The 18086-nt window shown below is 38.4% G+C and overlaps 4 protein-coding genes and 1 pseudogene across 5 annotated transcripts; 3 read left to right on the top strand and 2 right to left on the bottom strand.

The window, feature by feature from the left end:
• The first annotated feature begins 127 nt into the window (after nucleotides 1–127).
• On the top strand, nucleotides 128–4132 carry LOC104737712 (DEAD-box ATP-dependent RNA helicase 8). Its single transcript, XM_010457954.2, has 10 exons — nucleotides 128–955; nucleotides 1048–1108; nucleotides 1363–1597; nucleotides 1949–2187; nucleotides 2318–2569; nucleotides 2643–2823; nucleotides 3012–3100; nucleotides 3189–3262; nucleotides 3340–3463; nucleotides 3795–4132. Exons 1-9 carry the CDS (start codon nucleotides 654–656, stop codon nucleotides 3416–3418), a joined length of 1512 nt encoding a protein of 503 aa, XP_010456256.1. The 5' UTR covers nucleotides 128–653; the 3' UTR covers nucleotides 3419–3463; nucleotides 3795–4132.
• Nucleotides 4133–4227: 95 nt separating this feature from the next.
• On the bottom strand, nucleotides 4228–5304 carry LOC104737711 (remorin). The gene is made up of 4 exons (XM_010457953.2): nucleotides 5050–5304; nucleotides 4899–4962; nucleotides 4728–4809; nucleotides 4228–4548 (listed from the first exon to the last, which is right to left on the bottom strand). The coding sequence occupies exons 1-4, from the start codon at nucleotides 5075–5077 to the stop codon at nucleotides 4351–4353; spliced, it is 372 nt and encodes a 123-aa protein (XP_010456255.1). The 5' UTR covers nucleotides 5078–5304; the 3' UTR covers nucleotides 4228–4350.
• An 865-nt stretch (nucleotides 5305–6169) lies between these two features.
• Nucleotides 6170–7266, bottom strand: LOC104737709 (actin-depolymerizing factor 8-like). The gene is made up of 3 exons (XM_010457950.3): nucleotides 7132–7266; nucleotides 6609–6874; nucleotides 6170–6509 (listed from the first exon to the last, which is right to left on the bottom strand). The coding sequence occupies exons 1-3, from the start codon at nucleotides 7132–7134 to the stop codon at nucleotides 6353–6355; spliced, it is 426 nt and encodes a 141-aa protein (XP_010456252.2). The 5' UTR covers nucleotides 7135–7266; the 3' UTR covers nucleotides 6170–6352.
• Nucleotides 7267–7289: 23 nt separating this feature from the next.
• LOC104737710 (multiple C2 domain and transmembrane region protein 9-like) lies at nucleotides 7290–12171 on the top strand (annotated as a pseudogene). The gene is made up of 4 exons (XR_015578305.1): nucleotides 7290–8551; nucleotides 8688–8771; nucleotides 8890–11689; nucleotides 11762–12171. The product of XR_015578305.1 is annotated as a multiple C2 domain and transmembrane region protein 9-like (transcript).
• A 590-nt stretch (nucleotides 12172–12761) lies between these two features.
• On the top strand, nucleotides 12762–16421 carry LOC104738562 (serine/threonine-protein kinase BSK3-like). The gene is made up of 11 exons (XM_087482016.1): nucleotides 12762–13458; nucleotides 13633–13838; nucleotides 13926–14146; nucleotides 14232–14367; nucleotides 14467–14600; nucleotides 14712–14817; nucleotides 14910–14995; nucleotides 15088–15276; nucleotides 15371–15523; nucleotides 15658–15768; nucleotides 15849–16421. The coding sequence occupies exons 2-11, from the start codon at nucleotides 13757–13759 to the stop codon at nucleotides 16098–16100; spliced, it is 1470 nt and encodes a 489-aa protein (XP_087338142.1). The 5' UTR covers nucleotides 12762–13458; nucleotides 13633–13756; the 3' UTR covers nucleotides 16101–16421.
• Nucleotides 16422–18086: the final 1665 nt, after the last annotated feature.

Raw genomic sequence — 18086 nt, 5'->3', positions numbered from 1 at the left:
TAAAAATGAGCCTTAATTAGAAGCTGAAAGATAGATGTAAAAGGCGAACTAGTGAGTGTGTTGATAAAACTAGATGTTAAATTATGGGTAAATGTGTATAAGAAAAAGAAGTTATGGACAATTTTATAAATTATACAAAAAGAACTGATCCGTTTGAACACCCCCAAGCCCAAGACCAAGACCGCCAGGCCCTTACGGTATTGCCAACGATGTCCGACCAAGTCACAAACATTATAATTTTATCATCTCTGTGCTCCCTCTGCTCTCTCTCGTCTCTCTGTTTCACGCGAGAACCTTCGTCTCTATATTACTGTTGACCCTTTTGATCCCTCTCCCTCTCTCGTTCCTCGCGTGGACCTTCTTTCCAAAATATCAAATCCCTAAATTTCGCTTGCTTTTGGATTTTAAATTCTAGATCTGCTACCCCTTACATCTCCGATTTTGTGATTTTTACAAACCCTAGATTTCTCCGGAAGAGTTTTTTTTTCCTCTGTAACTAAATTGCGATTTTTTTTCCTCTCTCTCTAAAATTCCGACATTACCATAGGTTGTGTATTACCGTAGCAAAACCCTAGTTCCGGTTTGGTATTCTTGGTGTACAGATCCCTCCTTAGTCAGAGTTTTTGGTTATTAGCGTTTGTTTAGAGGTTGTGATGAACAATCGAGGAAGGTATCCTCCTGGAAGTGGCGCTGGCCGTGGTGCCATTAACCCTAACCCTAATTACCAATCACGGCAGGGTTATTATCAACAGCAACCACAGCCACAATACGTTCAGCGCGGTGGTTACGCTCAGAATCACCACCAACAAGCGCCGTCTCAGCCACACCAATACCAACAGCAACAGCAACAACAACAATGGCTTCGAAGAGCTCAGATCCCCTCCGGCGGTAACAGTAACGGTGATGCAGTTGTAGAAGTTGAGAAAACTGTTCAGTCCGAAGTTATCGACCCAAAGTGAGTTCTATAGTCTTTTAGTTTAATCTTGGATTTGATTGTTTCATACGTTACTATGATAACTAATGTTTATATTCAAATTCCTCTTGCAGTTCGGAAGATTGGAAGGCTAAGCTAAAACTACCCGCACCTGATACTCGCTACAGAACAGAGGTAAGGCTCCTCATTGTTTGGACGAAATAGAGTAAATTGGGATTTAGATTTATTTTCTTTTCACACAAGTAAAGAAAGGTTACATACTACTGTTTATTTCGTTTGTCTCAAGTGCTATATTGGTGTGTCATAAGGTGTTCTTACTTATTTGATAGCTTTATTACATAATTCACTACTGATAATTTATTTTGTGAAAGAATACTTGGTTGCATGGGATGAGATTTACTCAATTCTTCACTTGTTATCGTTTTCAGGATGTGACAGCCACCAAAGGGAACGAGTTTGAAGATTATTTTTTGAAACGGGAGCTTCTCATGGGAATTTATGAGAAGGGTTTTGAAAGACCTTCTCCTATTCAGGAAGAGAGTATTCCAATTGCCTTAACTGGTAGAGATATCCTTGCCAGAGCAAAGAACGGGACTGGGAAGACTGCCGCCTTTTGTATTCCTGTCTTGGAAAAAATTGACCAAGATAACAACGTTATTCAAGGTAACTTTGTTTCTGATCCATGTTGTCAGTTGGTTCTTTTACGTGTTATGATGCAGTAGTAGAAATTGAAATTCTAGCATCTTCTAGAACAGATATTGAACTGATGTTTTATAACAATATGTTGAGGAATTTTTCATGGGTCTCACCTCATTCTCTCAGACATAATTTTATAGCTTAAGACTAAAGAGAATACTAGTCATACCATGGTTACTTGAGAGTAACTACTACAATAAACACTACTTACTTGAGCCTCTAAAGCAATTGCTTCTTTAAGTAACCTAAACTGTTTCCTTAAAGATTTACTGGTTCCGCTCTAATTTAGTTTATCATTGATGCCTGTCTTGTATGCAGCTGTTATAATTGTTCCAACTCGAGAATTAGCCCTTCAGACATCACAGGTGTGTAAGGAGCTGGGTAAGCATTTGAAGATTCAAGTCATGGTGACCACAGGGGGAACCAGTCTGAAAGATGATATTATGCGTTTGTATCAGCCTGTCCATTTACTGGTAGGAACTCCTGGCAGAATTCTTGATCTTACCAAGAAAGGTGTTTGTGTTTTGAAAGATTGTTCGGTGCTCGTTATGGATGAGGTAAATGCTTACTTTGTGTTTTTTTCTTTTAAATTCATGTTATCTATCCATTTTTTCGCTACAACACAAGCTGTAGCAGAACTTCTTATGTTACTCTCAGTTCTAACTTAATTATGGATCTATTCATCAGGCGGATAAGCTTTTGTCTCAAGAGTTCCAACCTTCAGTGGAACATTTGATTAGCTTTCTTCCGGAAAATCGACAGATATTGATGTTTTCAGCCACGTTTCCTGTCACTGTCAAGGCTTTTAAGGATAGATTTCTGACGAATCCTTACGTCATCAATCTCATGGATGAACTTACGCTCAAGGGTGTTACCCAATTCTATGCATTCGTAGAAGAACGACAGAAGATTCATTGCTTGAATACACTATTTTCCAAGGTTAGATCTGAACTAACCATTGATAGTTCTGTTTCTTTTCTTAGCTGGCATTTACTCTCTTCTTCTTCTGCAGCTGCAAATTAACCAATCAATCATATTCTGTAATTCTGTAAACCGTGTGGAGCTCTTAGCTAAAAAAATCACAGAACTTGGGTATTCGTGCTTTTACATCCATGCAAAGATGCTTCAAGACCACCGGAACAGAGTGTTCCATGACTTTCGCAATGGTGCATGCCGGAATCTTGTGTGTACTGGTATGCCTAAGTGTTTTTATGCTTTTACTGCAGAGCAGCATTATTAAAATACTCAACTATCTACTTCTTAGAATCCAAGAGTGGCTTTAGTTGAGGTCTTAGAGGAACAACTTACACTGGCTTTACTCTTTTTGACTTGTGAAATTAGCTATGTCCTTTATCTGAATAATTTGTGATGGTTGCTGCAGACTTATTCACACGTGGGATTGACATCCAAGCAGTCAATGTGGTGATAAACTTTGATTTCCCCAAAAATGCAGAAACTTATCTCCATAGGGTAAGCTGAAAAGCAGATGTTTACACTGTACTAGATTCCTACGTCTTTATTGATGGTCAGTTGATTTTGATACCTGGTTGCTCTTCAGGTTGGTCGATCAGGAAGGTTTGGCCATCTTGGTTTAGCTGTGAATCTTATCACCTATGAGGACCGATTTAACCTGTATGTCTTCTCCTCTTGACTGATTTGTACTCTTGTTTCCTGCAGCATAGTTTAACCTTGGTGTTACATTTTGACAGTTACCGAATTGAACAAGAGCTTGGAACAGAGATTAAGCAAATTCCTCCACATATCGATCAGGCAATTTATTGCCAATAACTAAGGGTTATCCTGGTCGGCTGTTAGGTGAATCAGTAATAAGTGGTACGTAGTATTTACTATCTACTTACGGACATACTTGAATTATTCCTACTTTTGGAGTCGTTACTTCATGTAAACTCAAGATTCTCTAGGATAATTCATCTAATTATATACAATACGTTCTTGTTGGAAAGATCAAAGATGGAATTTCAACTATTGTTATAATACAACCACGTTACATAATTTGAGTTAATGTATTGCGTTCATATGGTTAATTCGTGTATGCCAACTCATTGTTCTTGTCCTCTTGCGATAGATACTTTCTTTGATTTAGGTTTGCTCCCCATTTAAGAAAGACCCCCTATAAATTTATTTGGATTTGTGCATGTTTCAGGTTGGTTGAAGCAATGGTTAGACAGTTGTCTTATCTAGCCGTGCAGGACAACGACAACCCAAAAAGGCTTCACATTCTGCCTCTACCTCCAATTTTTTTTTTTTTTTCTTCCTGTCTTTGGGATTCCTTTACTTAGACAAGGCTAGAAGGTTTGAAATACCGGATAGTATTGGAAATGAAGTCTTTCATTTAGTCTTAACAAGTGCGTTTGATACTATGTTTCTTTCTTCGTCGTAGACTGATCAGTGGTTTCAGTGTTGTGATGTGTCTTCAAATAGCTGTGGTTTCATGACTTTTTCATTCCCCTTATAAATAATAAGTCTGAACCCTGAAGATAATATTTTCCGTTTCTGTTTACCCTGGTTGTAGATTTGATTCTAGCATGTTTTTGTGTTGTCAATAGGATTAGTTCAGGATTTTTGACTACGGACAATGAACTTAACACTCTCGTTTCATGATCAACACAAGCAAAACACACAACATATGAAAAATACAAGTATGAACAGAGGAGAAAGGAGATGGGTGAAAATCTCTCTTTCGCAGGTTACTGCTGATCTCAGAAGCAGCTTAAAGATGACTTCTTGGGTATCTGTCCCGTGGCCTGAAACCTAGCAGCTTCTTCTTCGGCATCAAGGATCTCTCGAGCACGTCTTGTTTGAACATGTGCCTTCTTCTCTTGTGCCTTTGCATGAACTGCCGCTTTTTTGCTCCTTAGTTTCTCTGATTTCTCCATCTTCTTAATGTCCATCTTCCGCTGCGGAAAACAATTTTTGTTTGTTTGTTTGCTCTTTGATGACATGCAATGCCATGTTATATAGTCTTTTTAGCATTGATTTACTTCTTGTTTAGGTAGATACATGTTTTTGATCACATACTTCAGCAACAGACAGTCTTTAAGCATACACGAGTGTAAATGTGTTTTTGTGGAGTCACCTGAATTCTAGCGAGTTCAGATTCGATCTTGGTTGTTTCCTTTTTTTCCCATCCTGAAATGTCTAGGAGCCTCTTCTGAGTCCTGCAATCAGATATCTGTATCTGTCACATCACTGGAAGCACAATAGGAAATGGAGAACCCTGGAAAAGGGTTTGTGTGTTGTTTCTTACTTGTTATTGACCTTTGTTATTTTTAGTTCCTTCCATGCTTTGATGATTTTTGACTGCTCTTCTCCTGAGGCATCGTAAGTAATAATTAAAAGTTAGAAGATAACATGAAACTAAACAATACTGAAACTCTGTGATATGATATGATGATTACCTCTTTGTATCGGAATACCCGACTCCATTTGATAGAAAAAAAGTACCAAGCCTCTGAGTTCTAATTGCAAGTTAAATGCACATTTAGGTCTATTTATAAAGTTTCAACGAATATATTCGAATGCGAAAGGTGAAAAATGAAATTGTCGGCTTCAATGATTCTGTATTAGTGTCGTTTTTTTTCTTCTCTTATTGCTTGTGAGAATAATGAGAGGGTGAACCATCATTGGTTTTATTGGTTTCCTTCTGTGTGTTTGTCTTTTCATTCGTTTTTTGCTTTAATATAATGTATGCGTAACATGGAATATATGTCACACAGCTTGCAGAATAGCGAATCTTGACAAAATTGGCGAGCACTATGTGAATGTGTTCTTCTAATTGCTCTTTAACTTACCCATTTGGTGTTTTTTTAATAATAATTTAATTGACACAGCTAAAATTATATGTAAGTTTGAGTGGATTGTTTGTAATATTAGAGTAGACAAGTTTGTTCAATCAAACTAAAGCAGAACATATCATATTGATATGATGTTGATAACAAAAATAAAATGAAATACAGAAGAACGTAACTTAGCATATGATGCTATCCATATCTTTGGGGAAAACTAGTGACCCGAAGAAACCTTTTTGATATTAGTAGTATATAAATCGATCCAGCTTAAGCTAGAAGACAAGAGCATTCTACCACCTGAAAAGATTTCAAATGGCCCCCCATCCTCATGCAAAAACGAGACACGTGGGATTGTAACACTCTATTTGGTAAAGAGTATTCCATCTCATTTCACAGGGAGGGAGATGAACGAACGAATTGCGTCAGCCGATCCACCTCGATTGCTAACCAAATTCTCATGTCCAAAGTAGTCTCGAGAAGAGAATTTTCATCAAATCCAATTGGTTCTGTAGCTGTAGATGAAGAAGATTCAAAGATATCTCGAGATTTCTGTCCGTCAAACTCGGATTTGGTTTCCGTCACCTATGAGCTATGTGTTCGGAAATTGATGTGGATGTGGGAGTGGGGCTTTTCAACAACATTTGGCTCTGTTGAATCAAGTCTGGATTTGATTTGGGGTCGCCGAGGTACGTACGTTCTTCTTGTTTCTACCTATATATATATATATATATATATGCTTGGTTTCTCTTGTAGAACAGAACAAGCCTTATCATACGAATTTAATCAAAGACCACTGAATCCACACAAAATGCAAAAAAAAAACGAGCGAAACAAGCAAAATCAGAAATAAAAATATTCCAAGCGGCATTGTCATCATAGATAGAAAAAGATTGCATATAGAAATGTTGTTGCTTCAGAGATTATTGACTCGTCCTTGGATGATGTCAAGGCTCATCTCGCTAGGATCAGTTGCTTGCAGTTCCACTTGAATTCCTTCCATTTCTCTCTTGAACCTGTCTTTTGAGCTTGCGTACAACATCTTACTCCTCACCCTTGATGTATCAGGTGACCTATTTGTGATCAAATAATACACCATTAGATTTCAGATCAGATCATGGTGGGAAATAATAAGTAAAACAAAGGATAGCAATGGATGACAAATGTGATACCACGCGATGAAAAAGATCTTGCTCTTCTGACAGTTATCCTCGGTGGTGAAATCAAAGTCATAGACAGCGTATCGACATTCGTCATCCGGGATACAACTTGTAAAATCATCGTAAGTTTCTTCTGGATTCCCAAGCTTTTCTATCTGCACTTGCTGTGCCTTCTCATCGATTTTGAACACGATGAACCTGTAAGTCCTCTTTGCTTTCAACTCCAAGAACTTTATCTTGCATTCATCACTCACATTCATCCCGGACGCTGAATTCGCCTGCACAACACACACACACAACATTTGGAATCATAGCATATCATTGCGAAGTCAATTTATGCATGAACCCCTATCCATGCTTCATACTTCCAAACCAAATAGCACACAACTTAGATTCTGATATGGAATTTATTAACATATCACTATATGATCATCCACATGTTTACAAACCTTTTTGTGGGTGGATGTAAAAACAGAACATAAACAGAATCAATGCATCATCTACATTAGAAGACAGTTTAAATGTAAGAACTTACCATGTTTTCTATGGAGGAGTCGAAAACTCTTAAACCTTGGTTTGATGATTGAGAAAATGAATGGGATCGGGAAGAGTGGGGGAGGGTTTGATATCTTCTTTGGTTTTTAGGCCTTATCACGTCTTGAAATAGACGACTTTGATGTTATCACGTTGTGCCCATATTTTCAATACATATGTTTACTCATTCATATTACATCTTTGTCTATATTTATTTGTGTTTGTTGCAATATGAGCTGAACTTTGGTCGGGAGATCAATGGAGCGTTGAATTTCACTTTTCATGATGAACATGTTTATATATGTATATATTTTTTTTTTCATGTTGATTATTTTTCTTTTCAATTTTGAGTCTTGACCCTCTCTCTCTTTTTGTCATCATGATTGGTCTTCGGCAAACTAGTTTTGTTTTCTTTACGTAGAAGTTTAGTAGATCTTTGACTTTAGAGCCTCGATGCTATATTGGTCGATACTGTTTTTTGTGGCCCAAACGTGCCATTGAATCCATGAATTCACTGGATCGTTAAAGGGTGAGGCCCAACAAATTTCAGTTATTGCTTATGTGTTACTAAAGACTACTATTACAGTATGTAGTATGTACTGTTAAATATCTTTGTGTTTTCTTTTGGGGGGTTTTAAGTTTTAACACTTTAATCATCGTTGCTTGTCAGCGAATATCTATTATTCTTTTCGTTATTCATGAATATGTTACGCAGACACATAAAAGTCTCTAATGAGTGTAATCCTTATGTATTAGCGAGTGTTTTACATATGGCGGCATGCATTTATAATTGCAAAACATTGTTAAATTAAGAAGGTTTATACGTATGCATACTAGAGACGTGTTGCGAAAGCGATACGTCTCCTAAAGAGAAAACGAGCGTTAATAATAGTTATCAAGAAGAAACTCTACAGTCTTTCATGGATTTTTAGACTTTGAAGTAGACGCTTTGTCTTTTCTGTACGTATATAATACGTACCTCTTTTGACTTTTCTTTGGCGTTTTCTAACGTTTTTTTTTCAGTTTCGTTTTATAAGTTCATAAGGTACCTAACTTATGATGCATCTGCTTTATCATGATTATTAAAGTGAAACGGTTTTACTGTCTTATATTATGTATTCAGATTTTTGATGATAACGTCCAAAAACACAACTGGGATGCTCTGATTTATATAATTTTAAACCAAGAAATACATTACCTGACAATAATAATTGCCTAACAAACGATTAGGCTCAAACAAAAAAACGACTTAACTTGGGTCGGTCAACGCTCTATATGATTGGTCTTGAGATGTTTCGTAGTACTTAGCCATATAAATGTGGGTCTCGAATGGGCCCAAAGTGTGACACGTGTTAAAATCAGACGGCGGTTCTCAAAGCAAGCCGGTAATTTCCATGGAAACAGAGGTTACGACCAACATTGTAAGTACCGTAGAGAGTAAAACAGAACACGAACTCACAGAGAAAATCTATAAAACTTGAATTTTCCACACTTGTTTTTATTTGCCGTGTTTTCTAAGAAACTAAGATTGTTTTTTCATTTACTGGTTTGATTTAGACAGGTGATTTTGATCTTTAAAGGCCAGCTATGTGTCCTTTTGGTTCTTGTCCTCTGTTTCTGAAGAGGAGCAAAACTTTGTAGGTAAAGTTCTCTTTCTTCCTACCTTTCTGGTTACTCTTTCTTGTTCTTGTACCTCGTTCTTCGACTCTATATCGGAGTCTATTGTTTCATGTTTCAGAAATCTCCTTTTCCTCTGCAGTTGACTGGTCTTGCCTTCTCTTACTAATAAGGTGTTTTAGAAAAAAAGCCTCAAATGAGCAATATTAAGCTAGGAGTTGAAGTGATAAGCGCACAGGGACTGTTTCAGAGAGACAAACATAACTCATGTAGCCCTTTCGTGGAGCTCAAGTTCGACAACCAGATATTTCGCACGACGACCAAACCCAATGACCCAAATCCTGTCTGGCACGAGTGTTTTTACTTCGTTGTCTCTGATCCTTCCGTCTTGTCAAATAGTACACTTGAAGCCCACGTCTACAGCTACCAGAACGAATTCGATGCTAACCCCTTTCTTGGCAAAGTTCGAGTCAACGGAACATCTTTTGTTCCTCACTCTGAAGCAGCTCCTTTCAATTACCCTTTAGAGAAACGCAGTCTTTTCTCTCGAGCGCGTGACTTGGCTTGAGAGTTTTTATCACAGACGATCCTTCTATGACACCTTCTGTCCCAACCCCGGTTCCAGAATCTCCTCAGGCTTATAGATCAAGTCCGCGCAAAGAACCTGTGAAGTCCATAATCGCAGGTGATGCAAGTATGGCTACTGATGAGAGGATAGAGCTAAAGCCTAAAACACGTACGTTTCGTAACGTTGCCCCTTTAGTGAAACAACAGCCAATGATGAACTATGGCATCCACGAGATGAGAGCTGGACCAACGCCTCCAAGAGTGGTTCAAGTCAACGGTTCAGGTCCAGGTCCAGGTCCATCCTTGCATCAGTTGCCACAAGATTTCTCTGTCAAAGAGACAAGCCCTTTTCTCGGAGGTGGACGGATCGTTGGAGGACGAGTGGTTCGTGGTACACAAAGGCCAGCAAGTGGCACATATGATCTCGTTGAAGAGATGAGATTCCTCTACGTGAGAGTTGTGAAGGCCCGTGATCTTCCCAACAGAGACCTTACAGGGAGCCTAGATCCCTATGTCGAAGTGAAAGTAGGAAATTTCAAAGGTGTTACTACGCATTTCGACAAGAATTCAGATCCGGAGTGGAACCAAGTCTTTGCCTTCGCTAGAGATAATCTTCAGTCCAACTTTCTTGAAGTTGTAGTGAAGGATAAAGACATTGTCCTTGATGACTTTGTTGGGAAAGTTAAATTCGATCTCAATGAGGTTCGGTCTCGTGCTCCTCCGGATAGTCCTTTAGCTCCCGAATGGTACAGACTGGAGAACAAGAGAGGCGAGAAGAAGAATTATGAGATAATGCTTGCTGTGTGGGAGGGAACTCAGGCTGATGAAGCTTTCGGGGATGCGATTTTCTCAGATTCATTGGTATCTTCAGATAGCTCGAATATTATATCCGCTAACCTCCGCTCAAAAGTGTACCATTCGCCTCGGCTATGGTACCTAAAGGTGAAAATAATAGAGGCTCAAGACGTCATCATCGTGTCTGACAAATCCCGTCATCCTGAAGCCTTTGTGAGAATCAAGATCGGTAATCAGATGTTAAGGACCAAAGTATCTCAGAAAGGCATTCATCCGAAATGGGGAGATGAATTCACGTTTGTAGTTGCAGAGCCGTTTGAGGAACCTATGGTCATCTCCGTAGAAGATCATGCTGCTCCTAACAAAGACGAGCCAGTAGGAAAAGCTGTGATTCATCTGGCTGACATTGAGAAATGTACAGATGATAGAGCCCATGGTCCTCATCATGGCCGTTGGGTTCATCTCGAAGACTCCATCTCAGATGCTATGGATGCTGATAAAGCCAAGAAAGTGAAATTTGCTACTAGACTCCATTATAGGGCGGTTCTTGATGGAGGATACCACGTTTTTGATGAGTCCATGTATTACAGCAGCGATCTCAGACCATCCGCGAAACAGCTCTGGAAACCAGCAATCGGAGTCTTGGAGCTCGGGATACTTAACGCAAATGTGTTTCATTCGATGAAAACTCGGGATGGGAAAGGTACAGCCGACACATACGTTGTTGCCAAATACGGTCACAAGTGGGTTCGAACACGAACAGTAATCAACAGCGTTAATCCAAAGTACAATGAGCAATACACATGGGAGGTGTTTGATCCTGCAACGGTTTTAACCATCTGCGTCTTTGACAATGCGCATTTTGCAGCTGGAAACAGCGGAAACAGCAGAGATCAGCCTATTGGGAAAGTACGTATTAGAATGTCGACTCTTCAGACGGGCCATATCTACACGCACGCTTACCCTTTACTTGTTCTGCAACCTTCTGGTCTTAAGAAAAGAGGGGAGCTTCACTTAGCCGTGAAATTTACCTGCACATCGGTCTCCAGTATGCTTTTAAAATACACCAAGCCTCTCTTGCCTAGATTGCATTACATACAACCGTTACCTGAAAACCATCAGGAAATGCTTAGAGGGGAGGCTCTCAAGATAGTCGTGTCTCGTTTAGGCCGGTCTGAGCCACCACTGAGACGGGAAGTGGTTGAGTATATGGCAGATTCGAGAAGTCATTTGTTCAGCATGAGGCGAAGCAAAGCAAACTTCAATAGGTTCACGAAGGTGTTCTCTGGTGTGGTCTCGGTATGGAAATGGATGGAACAAGTGTGCACGTGGAGGACACCTGTGACGACGGCTCTGGTTCACGTGCTGTACACGATGCTTGTAGTGTTTCCAGAGATGATATTGCCGACTGTGTTTCTGTATATGGCTGTGATTGGGTTGTGGAATTACAGGTTTAAGCCCAGGTTTCCTCCTCATATGGACTCCAAACTATCTAATGCAGAGAGTGTGAATGCTGATGAGCTCGACGAAGAGTTTGATACCTTCCCGACCATGAGGGCTCCGGACATTGTGAAAATGAGGTAAGAGAATCAAACAGATATCAGAAAAAAGGAAAAAAGATTTGTTCATTGGTTGATACCTTTCTCTTGCAGGTACGACAGGCTGAGAAGTGTGGCCGGGAAGGTTCAGTCGGTGGCTGGAGACATAGCAGCACAGGGAGAGAGAGTGCAGGCGCTGCTGAGCTGGCGTGATCCACGCGCAACAGCTATTTTCGTGACATTCTGTTTCTTGATTGCAATGGTTCTTTACATTACCCCTTTCAAACTTGTGGCTCTCCTCTCAGGCTACTACTTCATGCGACACCCTAAGTTCCGATACCGCATTCCCTCCGCTCCCTTTAACTTTTTCCGACGACTTCCGGCCATGTCCGACTCTATGTTGTGAATCAACAACCATGTATATGAATTTAAGTCTATATATATCTTCATCTTCGAATTTCTTTCTCTCTATCCATATGTGTATACATATTGTATGTTGAGAAATCTTGCATTCGTTCCTCAAATCAAAATTCGCCTACATTACTGTATTATACTATTTATATGACGAGCTTGTAAAGAGAGAAGAAGAGGAAGACGAGGAGAAACAGAGTCGGTTAAAAAGTAACAAGAAAAAAAAAACAGCTCCAATTCGTAAGCAACCAACGCTGAACCATTGATTCCAATCTTAACCTTTGGATAACCATGTCAACCCCGGATTGGTTCAGCTGAACCATATCAGTGTAAACGAGAGAACCTTGACAGTATGTTACAAAAAGCCCATGGGCCTTGAACAAAAACGTTACTTCCCCTCTTAATTTTAACTACACACTGTCTTACTCTTTAGTGCTTGATTAGTTCCCTCCTTAATTAATTAATCCGTTTGATTATAAAAGTCCGTTAGTGATTACGGCATTGGGGGAGAGCCAACGGGATAGAGGACCGTATCTCTCTCTCTCTCTCAGTCTCGTTCTATGAACAGAGACGGCGACCACCACTTGCTTTGTATATATATATATATTTTTTTGGGTATAGTAGTAGTAATGTAATGTAATGGCCAGATTCTTTGTTGCCTTCTCTCATCATATCATACCATTAAAATATCTTTCATCAACTTGTCGGTAAATTATTTTTTGGCTTATATCATTCTTTCTCTGTCTTCTTCTTCTATTCATTTTTAAAAAAAAAAAAAATTCAGAAAGAAAAAACAAATATAACAATAATTCATTTTTCTTAAAATTACAGATGCACGTATATAGAAATAATAAAACTAGAGAGTGTGTGATCTGATCTAGTTATATATATATATATATATGTAAAAAAAAAAAAAAAAAAAAAAACAATCCTGGGGGTTTGGACAAATTTGGGATTGTTTAAGCTTTTTTATACATTCACATGAATCACATACGTTCATGTCGTCGATACGGTCCTCTTCACTGATTTTTTTATTTTTAAAATTTATTGTAACCACGTGGATTTGCTTGTCCTGTTTCTTGTTTTCTCTTCTCTCCCCTTGATGAAATCGAGGAACCTTAATATTACTACTACTACTACTACTTCTAGTTTCTTTCTTCTAGTTCGTCGATCCACAAAAGAGAAAAATAAAAACATTTGTGTGTGGCTTTTTGATTCCTCTACTGTAGCTTAGCTTAGCTTACTGGGTTTCTCTGCTCATTATTATTGCCTCCTCCTTCGCTTCAATTAGGGTTTTTTTTTTTGGTTTCGATTCCCCAAATAAATTGTTTCCCTTTTGAGATTGGTATTGCTGTAAACTAGTCGAGTTGACTCATTCAGAGTCATAGCGAGTTGACAAGGTACGACCTTTTTCCCCTTATGCAAAACAAATCCCCCCCCCCCCCCCCCCCCCCGGTCCTTTTTACTAATTGTGGTTCCTTGGTTTGAGTTTTATACTTCGCTGATTTGGAAAACTCTAAAAAGATTCGATTTTTGCTTAGTATATCATTTGCTATGTATATCATTTGTTGCAGCTCGTTGGGTTTACGAAGCGAGAAGAGAGAGAGACGTCCCCTCAATTGAAAAATTAAACCTTTTTCATTGGGTTGAAAGAAAACAGAAAGAAAGCAAGAGTCTTGGAGCGTTTTATTTTTTTAGATGGGAGGTCAATGCTCTAACCTGAGTCGGTGTTGCCGGAACTCTTCACACAAGACAGCTGTTCTTGAATCTCCTGATCTTGGTTAGTTTGACCTTTTCTGTTACTAATTACTTTGTTTTTTTTACTTGGATCTGAGAAACTAAGGCATTGTCTGGATTTTGGATGCAGAGAATGGAGAGAGTAGTGAGATCACTGATGTGCCTAATTTCCGGGAGTATACATTAGAACAGCTCAAGTCGGCTACTTCTGGTTTTGCTGTCGAGTATATTGTATCTGAACATGGAGAAAAGGCTCCAAATGTTGTCTATAAAGGGAAATTGGAGAATCAAAAGAAGATTGCTGTCAAGCGTTTCACAAGAATGGCGTGGCCTGATGCACGTCAATTCCTGGTTTGACTATTTTTATCTCTGCAAATTCTCTACACTTTTGTTTTCATCTTGATTTATTGGGAAGAATGTGTTCTTCCTTTTGAAGGAGGAAGCGAGGTCGGTTGGTCAGCTGCGGAGTGAGAGAATGGCCAATTTACTCGGTTGTTGCTGTGAAGGTGATGAGAGGTTACTTGTAGCAGAATTTATGCCCAATGAAACACTAGCCAAACACCTTTTCCACTGTGAGAATCATTTTTTCCTATATATAGCCTTTCGTCTCTATTCTTGGAAAGTTATTATTATGCCTCAAGAATCTAAGTCTACTTCTTCTATGCAACTAGGGGAAACACAACCTATGAAATGGACTATGAGGCTACGAGTTGTTTTGTATCTAGCACAAGCTCTTGAATACTGCACCAGCAAAGGCCGTATTCTTTATCACGACCTCAATGCTTACCGGGTTTTGTTTGATGAGGTCTTATTTCTTATACATATAATCTACGATATAGCTCTTTTGGGAAACCTGTCCATGTATGTTTCTATGCTGTTCCTTCATTCTCTGACGCCTTAAGGGCCTTTTAATCAGGAATGCAATCCAAGACTTTCTACTTTTGGCTTGATGAAGAATAGTCGGGACGGAAAAAGTTACAGCACTAATCTTGCTTTCACCCCTCCTGAGTATCTACGAACTGGTACATCATTGGTTTTTTCTTTACTTCCAAGATTCATATGGTACAGCACTAATCTTGCTTTCACATTTTTATTTTTTTATGTGGATTTACAGGGAGAATTACTCCAGAGAGTGTGATATACAGCTTTGGTACTCTTCTGCTTGATCTTCTCAGCGGAAAACATATACCTCCTAGCCATGTAAGTATTTAGCCAAAACAAGTTTGTTTTCCTTAAAAGATTGCAGTTTTCACTTGAAGGTGAAACTGATCCTTTCAGTCTGTTTTATGCAGGCCCTTGATCTGATTAGAGACAGGAATCTTCAGACACTAACAGATTCTTGCCTAGATGGGCAATTCTCTGACAGCGATGGCACAGAGCTAGTACGCCTGGCGTCTCGTTGTCTTCAATACGAAGCTCGTGAGCGGCCAAACACGAAATCATTGGTGACTGCCTTGACGCCTCTTCAGAAGGAAACAGAGGTTCCAATTTTATTTTCTTAGCCATCAGAATAATCAAGCCCGAGTTTCTGTTTGTTTACTCAAGATAAATGTTTCCCTGTATTAAAAACTGCAGGTCCCGTCTCATGTTCTAATGGGTCTACCGCACAGTGGTTCAGTCTCTCCTCTGTCCCCTCTTGGTGAGGCTTGTTCAAGAAGGGACCTGACTGCTATGCTTGAGATCTTGGATAAACTTGGATACAAAGACGACGAGGGTGTCACCAATGAGGTATCTTTTGGGACTAACTTGGGAAAAAGAATGGTTTCATAAGCTAATAGTGTTGGGTGATAACTAGAGGTTTGTATTGATATAATGCATGTGGTCACTTATTGGTGTTGCGTTACGATGTTTTGGCAATGCAGCTCTCGTTTCAAATGTGGACAGACCAGATGCAAGAGTCTTTGAACTCGAAGAAGGGTGATATGGCTTTCAGGCAAAAAGACTTTAGAGAGGCTATTGAGTGTTACACGCAGGTCAGTTTTTTTTGCACTTACAAATGAAGTATACGAACACACAGAGGATGAACCTGATTCCTTTCTTGAAACTTTGACAGTTTATTGATGGAGGAATGATCTCTCCAACAGTGTGTGCTCGCCGTAGTCTGTGTTACCTGATGAGTGACATGCCGAAAGAAGCTTTAGATGATGCAACTCAGGCTCAAGTGATCTCTCCCGTGTGGCACATCGCGTCATATCTGCAGTCTGCTTCCCTTGCTTTCCTAGGGATGGAGAAGGAGTCTCAAATCGCACTCAAAGAGGGATCGAACCTTGAAGCAAAGAGGAATTCAGGTTCTCGAGTGAAGTAACATATATAGTGTGTTTAAAGAAGAATCATCTTTTGGGAAAGATGAAAGAACATCTTACCTAGTAAAAAAGGGGTTTGAATCTTTTGAGCACAAATGATGGGGAAAACACGCAAGAGGGATGCCAAATGAGACCCTCTTCTTCTGAAGAGATGATTGGGGTTGTTTGAGGTTGTTTTGCTCTTCTTGTGCCTCTTTTTACGGGCATTGAATTGAAGGAGGCACTTCCTTTATTGGCTTTGAAATCCATTTTTCTGAAGAAACTTTATGTACTAGATAAAACCTTTATTGGAGAAACCATAAAGAGATTTTATGTCTTTTGAATCCATAGGTCACACAGTCATCATTCCCCATGTATGGATGGACTCTCGCTTAGAAAAGAGACATTCCACAGCGAAAGGTGTTTACCAAAAGTTTGTTGTACTTGCTTGGCCCTTATCCATAATGATTTAAAAGGTCAAATAAAAAGATAGTAGACTTTTTGACTCTTCAGACTACGTCATTTTAGAAAAATCTTCTACGATAGTGAAATGTTAGAGGGAGGTATTGAATTTGGTATTTTAGAAGATTTTGGAGTATTCTTAAAATTACTAGTTATTCAATTGATGATTTTTAAAAATTTATTGAAATCCTATGTTATTCAACTTAAGATTTAAGTAGAATCATATAAAATAATTCACAATCTCTTGTTATTCAATCAATGATTTATAAATTTCACTTAAAATCCATTGTTATTCAAAATATCATAAACTTTTTAAAATTGCTACTTTGAATGATTCTGAAAGACAATTGTTTTTTTTTTAGTCATCAAATGTGACCCAGAGAATAACACCTTTTGAGATGAAAATTTGAAAAATTTCAAAGATCTTCTTCCTCTTCCCTTTTTTTATAAGATTTCTTCTAAAGGTGCTGTTAATCCACCCGCTGCACCACTAAACACAGTACACAATAATCAACAAACATACGCACCCAAATCTTCTTTTTCTCTTATCCTTGTGATGATCATCAAACACGTATGTGCAGTTTTTTTGGTTGGCTATGTTTTTAGTGCATGTGATGATCATATATATATGATTTTTTGTAAGTTGGACAAACGATAAGATAGATACCGACGTACGTGGCCGAGTTTATACATCTCATCTCACTCCGATCTCATTTTTTTGTGTGCTTCATCATCTTTAAACGATTGATTTCCGTGTTAGATATATGTTTTCAGTAGCTGTGATTCGTTTCATCTTTTAAATTAACAAAAACAATGGGTTGACCCCGAAGGCCGATGGAGAACGCTCTGATAATAATCGGGCCATGAGAGACGTCATCATGTGAATTTTGTCCTGAGAACAAGGATGACTTGAGAGATCATTGGAAACAAATTTTCTTTTCTTATGTTGTAAAATATTCTAAAATCTCATAAAATTTATTAGTAAAATCTCACCGAATCACAATTCTTTTTTTTATATATATAGAAAAACTCTAAAAACTATTCAAATCTTCTAAACTCTCACTCAAATCTTTCAAAATTCTAAAATATTAAAATCCCACCAAATCCTCTAAAATACAAGTTCAATACCCCTCTTAAATTTTCTTTGCTTTTTGGCAATGTTGTCCACGGTTTTGTCAGATTTGAAGGCTGGTTTTTTTTTGCCATTTGTTGTATAATAATACGTTCTCACATAATCTGAAAACTTAAATCTACGGACCAACATTGATCATCTGCAGTAATATTAATGGGATTTTTAAAATATAATGTATGGTTTTTATTTTGATTGCTAGTAAGACATTTTATTGTTTTCTCGTAACAAATCTATATTAACATTTTTGAAGTATATTTTGTGTTATGCCCTTTTAGTTTTTCTTAATTACTTTGTTTTATTTACAACATTAACCCCTATCAATTTTCTATAATAACATTTCGTAGAAACTCAATTAATGGAACTATTTAAAACGATCTAATTTGATACGTTCATTGCCATAAATATCTTAATAACA

Source organism: Camelina sativa, chromosome 13 (assembly GCF_030686135.1).
Source record: "Camelina sativa cultivar CO46 ecotype springtype chromosome 13, ASM3068613v1".
Classification (NCBI taxonomy): domain Eukaryota; kingdom Viridiplantae; phylum Streptophyta; class Magnoliopsida; order Brassicales; family Brassicaceae; genus Camelina; species Camelina sativa.
Note: the sequence above shows the minus strand (reverse complement) of the source record. Positions and strands in the feature narration are given on the sequence as shown.